Here is an 11267-nt window from a genome sequence, read left to right on the forward strand (position 1 = left end):
AAGAACCAAGGCTGTCCATTATAAAACGTTGTTTGGATCCATTCAACCATCAAAAGGAGTAAACTCTTAAACTGGGGAAACTGAAATTCTTACTCAGTCTTGAGCAATTATTGAAGGCCCTGACTGTATGCTTATAAATGCTATGATTCTGGGGGAATATGCAAAATAGGCAATTTACATAGGAATATATTTTCAGTGCAGAATTACTGTGTCAAAAAATCGTGTGTTTAAAGTAGCAGATGGGTGTACCTGTTGAAGTTTCGGATGATGCTGTATCTGTCTTACAGGCTCCAAAGCTAAGAGCAGTCATCTGTGGATGCATTCACAATTTCCAGAGAGGCAGTAACTGGTGCCTGCTCTTCTTGGGGCTTTGATGAGTAGGCTGGGTAGGAGAGGAAAATATTTGTACTATCATTTTGATTTAACCACTTCCTCTCTTTTTGCAGAAACCCTACCTCACAGCAATGGTGGAAATGCCAACAGCCACTACTTCACCAATCCCAGTTACCACACACTTAGCCAGTGTGCCACATCCCCTCATGTCAATAACAGGGACAGGATGACCATTGCCAAGGTGAGGGGGGAAATGCCTCAAGAATCAGAAAGTGGGGAGAGGAGAGAGACAAGGAACATACATTCATGAGGGCTGCAGCTCACCAGTACTGCTCTAGCTATTTCATGCATCTTGTCCACTTGATTCCTCCTAAACTATCCTCTGAGTGTGACTAAGCATCTCCAGGGGCTTAAAATGGCTTTCAGTCTCTTCCATTGCTGCTGTGTGCATTAAGTTTTCCCTGTCAACAGTTCTCACTGTGTTCCTAATTTTACATGAGATTAAAACTGTGTCTCGTGCTGATGCTAATAAAAACATAAATTCCTATGGTGAAATCACCAAGTTTATCTTTTCTGACCACCTGTATTTTGGTGTCCTCCCCAGGATGCTCTGAGTTCCAAACTTACCTTCCCACCCTGCCCACCTCTGTCCCCGGTCTCCATCGTCTGTCTCACTACCGTCCAGCTCTCTATTAGGGAAAGAAGAATAGAACAAAAGGGGCAGGGACTGAAGTTAACTAATTTAATCCTCTGTCATTATTGACACTGCTGGCATCTGAGAGTTAAATAGTACTTCACATGGCCCAGATACCATAGTCATCATCCCACCTCGTCTCGTACAGGTTCTCATGTTCATGCTTATGCCTACCAGCATGGCCAAGGCTCTGGTAACCCATGGCATCATGGAGACACTGATAGAAATTAGACCCATCATTCTTTTCTTCAATTTAAAATTCTTCATTTATAATTTGTGGGGGACCCTGAACCTATGTCTCTGTTCAGGGCACCATCTGTGGGAGGCCTGCTCCCACCTTTTAAGAGGGTTCCTATGAGGAGGAGAGAGGAATAAGAAATGATAAGTAGAATGATGACAAGACAGACAGAAAGACAGGATGGCTTCGAGAGAAGCTAGATCAAAACCCACCAACCACAAACTTTATTCAAAAGAGCTTTTTATAACAACGCCAAGGGGCAAGGCAAAAAACCTCCCCCTTGCTAGCTATAGCTAAGTGTGGACCCTTCCAAACACCTGCTAATCATGCCTGTGGTCCAATCATTCCCTCATGCAGTCCTGCTGGGTAAAGCAAGCTCAGATCTCACTAGGAAACCTCTGTGGGCTCCCACAATAATTCAAATGAAGTCTAATTGGTAAAAGGTGACAGTGTGAGATGAAGCCCTTCAGGTCATGAGGACTGAGGGATGTGCACTCAGCATGCCAAGATTGTGTCACCTCACCTCTTTCTCACTTCCCCTCAAGGGGACGTCTTGTGATCAACCCTGAAATTGCTTTCCCCCATTGTGGTCTCCTCTTAAATCTTGTTTTTCTTTTCATAGTCGAAAAACAATCAGCTCTTTGTGAATCTTAAAAATGTGAATCCGGGGAAGAGAGGTGCTTTGGTGGACTGCACCGGGACTCTGCCAGCTGACTGGAAGCAAGGTGGCTACCTCAACGAGCTTGGTGAGGCCCACAAGTGCATGCACATTCTTGACAATCTAAGTACTTACTCTGCTGGTGAGCATGTAGCCATCCACCAGAAACACACACCCAACCCAAATAATGGAATTATGTCTAATACCTCTACAGGGCTTACTATTAGCCTTAATGTCTTATTTGTTCAATGAACACTGATTGAGTTGTTAACTGGCTCCAGAATCAACAGACAAGCATCTCTGCCTGCTAGTAGCTTCATCCACATTAACTCAGCTCTCACCAGAACTTTGATAGGTAGTCAGTCCTCAGCTGCATGTGACAGTGAAACAAATAAGCCATAAAAAGCTGGAGGGAGTTCTGTAGGGCCCAGTAACCATGTTTTTTAAATCTGTTAGAACTGGCTGGCCTTTGAACCCTGTCAACTTTTGCCACGATAGGAGAACCTCTTTGTTCCCTCTTACTAGTGAATACCACGTTCAACATTTCTCCCCCTTTTCACACATGGAAATAGTCATGAGATCAGTGGTCCTCAAGCCTTTTGCAAACAGGATGGATCTATATTCTCAAATACTATTGAATACCCAAAAGGGCCCCCTGGTGAGTAGACTCTATCTACTTGATAGTTATTATATTGCAAATTAAAAATTAAGAAACTTTAAAAAATGGTTATTTTAGCGAATTTGCAATAATGATCTCATTTCACAGCACTAAGAGTATATTATAAAACTACATTCTCCTTCCTCCCCCTCTGCCTTAAAAAGGCAGAGCTCTGCCTTATAGATTTATTTCCTGTCTGGCTTAAGAGCAAATAGACAAATTCTCGCTTTTGCTTTGCATCCCATCCGTCAATTGTGGAGCTCATACTGTAGAGCTCTAGGGAAAGGCCATTATACACTGAAAGAGAATTAAAATGGCAGGCCAGTAATACCATTTTACTATGAGATCGTTTGAATTTTGCGGACCTCCTGATCAGGAATCGTGGGTGCCAGCTTCTGGGGTGCACCACACAGCCCACAGTGCGGTTTGCTCATTAGTCTGAGGAAGAACAGTGATCCATCAATGGACATGCGTGCACTGCCTTTGTACTGGGTTCATTCTGTTGCTGTGATAAAGAACCTTTAGCCAGAAGCCATTTAGAGGAGGACAGGGTTTATTTCATCTTACACATCTAGGACACAATCCGTTACAGAAGTCAGGGCAGGAACCTGAGGCAGAAGCCATGGAGGAATGCTCCCCCACCCTCGCTCGCCCTCCATTCTCCTCTCTTCCTTCCTCCTTTCTCTCCCTCTCTCCACATCTCCACTCTCTGCTTTTAACTCAGTTCTTAACATCTCTTTGGGAGATTAAAAAAAAAAAAAAAGGCCTGCAATGCTTACAGCAGGACTGATGCTGATGTTGTGATAATAACTTAAGTGTTACAGTAATTGAAACTCCATTCGTTGATGTGGCACTTCAAAGTCTGCATGGTGCGTGTGTGTGTGTGTGTGTGTGTGTGTGTGTGTGTGTGTGTGTGTGTGTGTGTGTGTGTTTATGTGTGTGCGCGCGCGCGTGTGTGCGTGCGTGCGTGTGTTCTATTTCACTTACTGGTGAGAGTAGCTGTGTAAGGCTGGAGTGCAGGTTTTGAAGAAGAGAAAACTGACTCGTAGAGCTAAGTCCTAAAGTTGTGCACCGAGGGAGTGATGGAGCTAAGTGCTTTGGCTCCTGCATGCTGTCTTTCCTCTTCCCCTGATGGCTCCAGTGCCAGTCTTGTTTCCGTTCAGCACAAGATGTGCAATGTAGCATTTACAGCGCAAAAAAAAAGGGACTAGAGAGGCCTTCCTGTCTTCTCAGGAATGCGAACACTGTGGATCGGTGATTCCAGTCTGATGTGCTATCAAAGAGGAATGAAATTAAATTCATTGGTTTCAGTGTTTACATGTTCTCATGCCAACAGATTTCACTTTTCCCAGGGTGAGCAGGGCTATTTATTCCAAACCAACCCCCATCTCCATGATGTCCAGATTGAGAACAAGACAACTACTTGTTTTGTCTAGGTAGATAAGTGCCCCCCACAAAAAAAAAAACTGGAAAAGTCAACAATTTCAAATAAAAGTTAATAAAAAAAAATTGTCACGATCCAGCATTGACTGATCAAGAGTTAAGTCAACATACTTATAGTGGAGATGATGCTATAACTGAACACTAGTTGCTGAGAAAACTCTGTGAAAACCATCAGACCCTTGAAGGAGCTGTTAGAGCATGAACTCTCAGGTCTAGCCTTGGGTACATCCTTCCTGTTATTCAGCTTGGTTTAGGTTTGCTGGTTCCTCTCTGCTTGTCCCTTTGTTCTTACATAAGTTCCTCAGCCTTTTCCAAAGCCCTACAAACAAGCAGGTGGATGATGAGGTCAGTGTGTCCATATGTACTGCCCACTTGGGTCCAGCCCCGGGCATGATTGATGTGGTATAAAGATTATTGAGCAGAGCCATGGTGGCTCACTTTGGAGCAGTCATCTGCTTTGATTTAAGATGTGGGGCATGTTTCCTTTTACTTTCAGTCCTCATGGGCTGGTTCTCCCTTTCTCACCACAGGTGCATTTGGACTTGAGAGAAGTTACATGGGAAAGTCCTTAAAAGGTACGGTGGTGTAAGTCTGAAGAAGTATCTCAGAGACTGGAGTAATTTTTAAAACAAGCAAACATGGAGTCATCAAGATGACCTAGAATTTTCCATGTGACGAGTCACTGTACTAAGACACTAACATGTTTAATGGGCATGGAGAGAATGACTATAGGCACATCTGTTTTGGGGGGCAAGCATTCCAGTTTTCTGAGGGGATATTCACATTTTCTTGAAATGAAACAGTGTCTGGGGAAAGAGAAATGTGGCCTGGGACATAGCTGGAAATAAGAAGGGATCAGTGTGATCATTTGATGATTAACACCAGCCCTTCACAAAGACTCTGAGCAATAAGCTATCCAGTACTGAGGAGTTTCCATGGTACAAATGCCCCTCTGTCTATGGTATTAGAAATATCCTGTGTTTCTGGGGCCATCAGCTCCTGGTTTATTGATTTAAAGGCTTTAATTAGTAAATGTTCTCATAGTATCAGAACAGAAATAATTGTATTTGAATGTGATCATCGAAATGAAATCAGACCCTTGGCATTTTTCTTGGTTATCCCTTTAGAGGGGAGCTAAAATTACTTTACAGATGGGCAACTTTATAGCAAATTGTCTTCAAAATGAGTAGAAAGTGCACATCGTTTTCAGCAAATACTGTTAGAGAAACCTACCCATAAAGAAAAAGAACTAATCTGCCCAAGGAAATTATCACCAAGAAATGTTGTTGCCCATGAACTGCGCTTATTCCTTTCCTTTCATCTCCCTTCTCAGATCTGGGAAAGAACTCTGACTATAACTCCAGTAACTGTTCCCTAAGCAGCTCTGAAAACCCATATGCCACGATTAAAGACCCACCTGCACTCTTGCCTAAAAACTCTGAGTGTGGCTATGTGGAGATGAAGTCACCAGCACGGAGAGACTCCCCCTATGCAGAGATCAATAACTCAACGTCAGCCAACAGGAATGTCTATGAAGTTGGTGAGTTCTCTACCCACATAAAGAACCTTAGCACGAGACCGTTTGAAACAATTCTAAGTAAGCCCCTATTCTATATGCGATTGTGTTTTACAGAGATCCTATTAATTGATGTTAAATGAATTTGTCAGGAAAACAACATTTAGCAAATTAAAAATAATTTCCCTCATCTCCCACATGACCACCATCTTTTGTTTTATAACCATAATAAATATTTCAGCACACATGTGGAGGAGCATATGTATCATATTAGTTAATGCAGCAGGTCCATCGAAAACAAATGACTCAAGTGGACCAAACAGGTGGCTCCATTTCCGGGCAGTATCCGTGATATTCAATTAATGCTTTTAGCAGAATTGGACCATTTTTATTTTAAACTTACTTAATATGTCAGATGCATTCTCATAAGAATTGGATATGAATTTGCAGTAATTAAATATAAAATGATACTTATTTTGAGTGTCTTCTGTGAATGTCATTTGGGAAAAGGTAAAACATACTGCAGCCAATGTTGACTAGATAGTAGGTCTATATCTTTTAGTCTCTCTGTCTCTCTCTCTATATATATATATTGTATAAAATATCTTGTTAATGGAAAAAACTATAGTGAACTTATTTATTTATAGTCAGTGATAGCATCCCCCAAGTGTTCTTTAAGGGTACTATACTAAGATGAGAACTCTGCTCAGTGTTTAAGGCTGTAAACATGTTGAGTATTTCAATAAATTGAGGTGACCTCTAAGAACACTTTCACCTATAAGGTCAGGGGCTTGGACTAGGTTATTCTCACGGTGTTTTGAGACAATGATTCATATTCATGGTTTCTGCACATCTTCTTGATTTCTTCATCCTTTTCTCTGAACACTATTTCTGAGTACCAGTTGGTTGAACAACTACAGAGTTCTCTTCCCTGTAAGATTATAAAAGATACTTTTTTCAAACAATTTCCCTAGATTTTTATATAGTACTTCTTTTGTGTTTTATATTTGAAAGAAATAGCATCATCCTTTAAAAAATTTCTCTCGCTGACAAATTTTTGTTGTTGTTGCTGGTTATCACAGAACCTACAGTGAGTGTTGTCCAAGGAGTATTCAGCAATAATGGTCATCTCACCCAAGATCCATATGACCTTCCAAAGAACAGTCACATCCCTTGCCATTATGACCTGCTGCCAGTAAGGGACAGTTCATCCTCCCCTAAGAGAGAGGAAGGCGGTGGCGGCAGCAGCAGCAGCAGCAGTACCAGCACCAACAGCAGCACCAGCAGCAGTAGCAGCAGCGAATGACATCGAAAAACTACTGGGTGAGCAATGGAACTCTTCCCAGGCCTGCTGTTCAGGTCTCCATCTTCCAGTTGACACTGCAGATGAAGTGAACTAATCCAATAAACAGCTGTTGGACACGTACCAGAAAGCTCCAAGCTGGGGCTGACACACATCTCGGTGTGTTGTAAACAAGTGGTTTGGAAGGAGAGAGCTTCACAATTTCTCATTGCTATTAGGTTAGAAACTGCAGTACCAGTTCTTGTTCTAAGATGTTGGTTGATGGAGTGAACTTGGCAGAACCTTTTAGAGACACAGACTTGAGGGGATACTGTAATTATCCCCCAGAAAATTTAAATCTATTTGTTGTCCTTAACATCACAGAGACACCCCTAGGATTGTTCAGGTTACCACACATTTACTTAATAAAGATGGAAATCACTAAACATGTAGGAGACAAGGAATATATTCCTGAGTCCTTCTTGCATACTTTTTTCCATTTGGACTCAGGATTGTAGGGATTGTATGAACATTGGAGGAAGCATCCTGTCGGGTAGTAGGATTGCATAAACTTTGAATAAACACTAGCAATGGGAGCAAATCTAAACACAAAAATTTTGTTTATATAATGAGAAATGTACAATTAAAATTATTTTAGATATAGTATAAGTATTGCAGAAATCAATACATACATGTGGTATTTCTGTTTGACATATGGCCCATGTTAGATTCACGGCATCATTCTAATCCCTGTCTCCATCATGCATAGTTACACTCCAGATTCATAACTTCTCAGTTATTCATAAATACAAAGATGCAATCGTTTTATTTGTGATTGAGTGAGTGTGTGATGAGTGCAAAGAGTGTACATTTAAGTGTAAGATTCTTGGGTATGGTAAACCTTTAGTAGTACATGCTGTAATATAGACTTAGAGGAATGAGTTTACCTTAATTTTTTTCCTAGAAGTGACAGAAATATTTTTGTGCGTATTTGGGAAAAGGGCACTTTCCTTATTAATTGTTGATTTAGAGAAACTATGCTTAAGCTGGTCTTTTGCATTGCTAATGTGTCATGTACCCATTCCTCTTCAGTTTGTGTTTTCATTCAGTCGTCTATTCTATGTTTTGTAGTGTTTGGATTGTTAATGCAAGAATATGATATGGCCATTGTTTGCTACATCATTACCATTCATCAGTTGCTTGATAAAAAAATGCCCCTTTTTGGAGGGAGGAAATGAAAATACATAATTTGAACCTATTAAATTGGTCATTACTAAAATAGTTTAGCAGCTATAGATGTATAGCTGATCACTGAAATGGAAATTTCTAGAGTCCACAATGGAGCTCTTTTTTTTTTTTTTTTTTCCTGGTGTTAGTTCCCTGAGTCTTGGTTAAACTCAGGAAGGAGGAGCAGTGAATACTATAGACAATTTTACTGAAGACTACCATCATGGTTATCCATACCTGACCATCTAAACTGGGATACTTCTAACAGTAAATGAGGGCATTCCTAATAATCATCCTGCACTGGGTTTAAATATGGAGTGTTCCCAGGAAACTAGAACAGAGAATTGCCTGGTGCACACTATTGCAGATACATCTTTACCCAAGGCTTTTTATCTCATGAGAATGCTGAAGTGATATAAGAAAGCATTGCTAAACATGAGCATGCAGAGGACTGGAAAGGCTGTGAGGGAATGCAGTATCATAACAGAATGCATCTGTCGCTGATGTTTTAAAGATTTGAAACCATGCAGAATATTCTGTTAGAATCCATTTATAATTGTCTACTACTACACCCATCTACTAGCCGTAGCCAGAAAGTATTGTCCTCGTTAGCCTTTGAGATGGAATATCTAGTCATTTTGCATTTTACACCTGTGCCTGTCATGATGGGTTAATTTGGTCAAGTGGCTAATTCTGTAAGCTCGCTTAGGACAATTGCTCTTTCATTATCTGGAACGTATTTAGAAACAATTGATTTTTTTTCCCAGTGGCTAAGCACTGGCTGATCCCTAGGGAACGAACACCAGACGGACACATGGGTTAGCAGCCACAGGAGCTTCCTGGTTAAAAAACACAAAACAGACACTGAGCACTTGCCTTTTTTCTCCTTAAATATTATCTCTTTTGAGCATGATGGTTAAGTTTGAGGTCCCCTGTTACTCTCTGGAGCTAGGTTAAAAAAAAAAAAAGGTGTCTTTTCTTACTCTACCATTTGGAAGAAAAAGAAAGCTTTGTGTGCAAAGGTGAGAGGAACTTCCATGGCAACCCTGCAGAGCAGATGAAGACTCCATGGCCATCTTAGGAAGTGGGGATGACATACAGTTAGCTACCCTGGAGAGTCTTACCAATACCCATGTTTGAACACAAGCTGCTGTCCTGAACCAGTGTCCGAGGCAGAGCTTACCTAGCAGTTTACCTGTAACTTTTCCAAAGTCAGACCACGTCACAATTCAGACTATAAAATCCCACGTTGTCTTTGGAGGGAAAGTACAGTTGTCTAGATACTTTGCTGTCATTTCTCTCCAGTATCCTGTGGCAGAAAAAAAAAAAAGACCACTGAATGAGTTCGGTGATGCCTTGAGAGAGACATCCATCTGAGAATGTGATCCCAGCCGCTACTCTTTCCCTAGAATAGATGTTTTAAAATTGTTATCATTTACTATATTTGTGCAGCATTACATCCGAACTTGCCCAAATGATAACGCATATACTTGCTTTCATTAGGAGAATATGATACCTGTGGTTAATTGTATGATAAGGACATTTTCATGATTATTCAATGTTAGACACCAGCCCCTCCCCATATGGTACTAGTAGCAGACAGAATTCAATGTGTTTAGCAATGTTTTTGTTGGTATTGACCAAGTGCAGAAAAAATGACCTTAGAATTTTATAACCGAGCAGCAGAGTGTCACAGCCAAATCTATTAGCATAATGACTGCTGACTGTCAGAAATGTAGACTACTTTATGAAAATACAGTCATTTGGACCTCAGTGGGGTGTAACAGTGGTCAGTCTTAGGGAACTTTTCAACCTAATATAAGTTGAGGTCAAACAAAAGCATCGTATACCACCGATAATTCACATTGATATTAGAAGTCTACAGTTCAAGATAAAAATCATAAGAATTAATTTAGGGGTTATGGTTTTAAGAGAATGAATTTTCCATCTCTGGGTGACATGTCCTTATTATTCCAATGAACCATTTAAGGGCTAGTTTGATTTTAAAGTCTTAAGGCCATGGACACATCCAGAGGCTTGGAGTAGGGTGGTCGTTTATGAAACGTGGGATGACACACAGCAAGCTGCCCCATAGAGTCCTGTTCATTATTTTGTCTCAGCTTTGTGTTGATATGACCAAATTGCAATATATCTCTCTATATATATTTTAAAAGGAAAAATTCAGACTGCAGTATGGTTTACTTGGTAATAGCAAACAAAATTAATGTTTTGAGTGTTAAACTATCTCTCTTTTCCAAAGATGACAAACCCTTCTCAGCATTAGTTACATTGTCATGTATACCGCCAAGTAGGTTTGTAAATGAATGCAATAAACTTTCTGATTTTAAAAAAAAAAAGCTCCAAAGCAGTATTTATTTCTTCACGTGACTCTGTTGACCAATGAGAGAAAGATGCATGATACTATTAGAAAATTAACATTTTGTCATGCGTGGCTCCGTAGTACTTTAACTATACATTAAAAAAAGCAGTAGCACTTATATTTAACTGCTGATGTGTCTGCTTTTCCTTTAGATCAGCAGTTCTCAAACTTTCTCGTGCTGCGACCCTTTAATACAGTTCCTCGTGTGGGGGTGACTCCCAAACCATGAAACGATTGTTGTGGCTACTTCAGCACTGTAATTTTGCTACTGTTATGAATTGTAATGTAAATAGTCTTTGGAGATAGAACTTTGCTAAAGGGGCTGCAACTCACAGGTTGAGAACCACGGCTTTAGACGGTTACGTTTGTTTGTTTGTTTTCAAGACTGGATCTTAGGTACGCCAGGGTGGCTGAGGATGACCTGAACTTCGGACATTTCTGCCTCTGTCTCCTGAGGGCTGAGATTAGAGGCGTGCACCACTGTGTACAGTTTATATGGTACTGGGGATCAAACTCAGGGCTTTGTGCACGATAGGCAAGTACTCTACCAACTAGATAGACTGTGTCCCCAGCCCCAGATTAAGTGTTCTTGAATGACAGAATCTTCATTTTATTCACATGTGGACTTGCCTACAGTTTCAGAGGGTGAATCCACCACCATCATGGTGGGAAGCATGACAGCAGGTAGGCAGGCATGGTGCTGGAACAGTAGCTGAGAGCTTACACCCTGATCTGCCTGAGAGCAAGCAGAAAGAAAGACTGGGCCTGGCATGGGCTTTTGAAACCTCAAAGCCCACCCCCAGTGACACATCTATTAAAACAAGGTCATACCTCCTCC

At 40.9% G+C, this 11267-nt stretch overlaps 1 protein-coding gene across 1 annotated transcript in view; it reads left to right on the forward strand.

Annotated features, from left to right (window-relative positions):
* Positions 1-10397, forward strand: part of Megf10 (multiple EGF like domains 10) — a 160263-nt gene extending 149866 nt beyond the window's left edge. Inside the window, exons 21-25 of the mRNA XM_036204707.1 lie at positions 447-574; positions 1888-2011; positions 4555-4599; positions 5358-5564; positions 6623-10397. Coding sequence (XP_036060600.1) covers positions 447-574; positions 1888-2011; positions 4555-4599; positions 5358-5564; positions 6623-6846 — 728 coding nt within the window. The 3' untranslated portion in view covers positions 6847-10397. The remainder of the gene's footprint in view (positions 1-446; positions 575-1887; positions 2012-4554; positions 4600-5357; positions 5565-6622) is intronic.
* Positions 10398-11267: the final 870 nt, after the last annotated feature.

The sequence above is a fragment of the Onychomys torridus genome, chromosome 13 (genome assembly GCF_903995425.1).
Source record: "Onychomys torridus chromosome 13, mOncTor1.1, whole genome shotgun sequence".
NCBI classification, from domain to species: domain Eukaryota; kingdom Metazoa; phylum Chordata; class Mammalia; order Rodentia; family Cricetidae; genus Onychomys; species Onychomys torridus.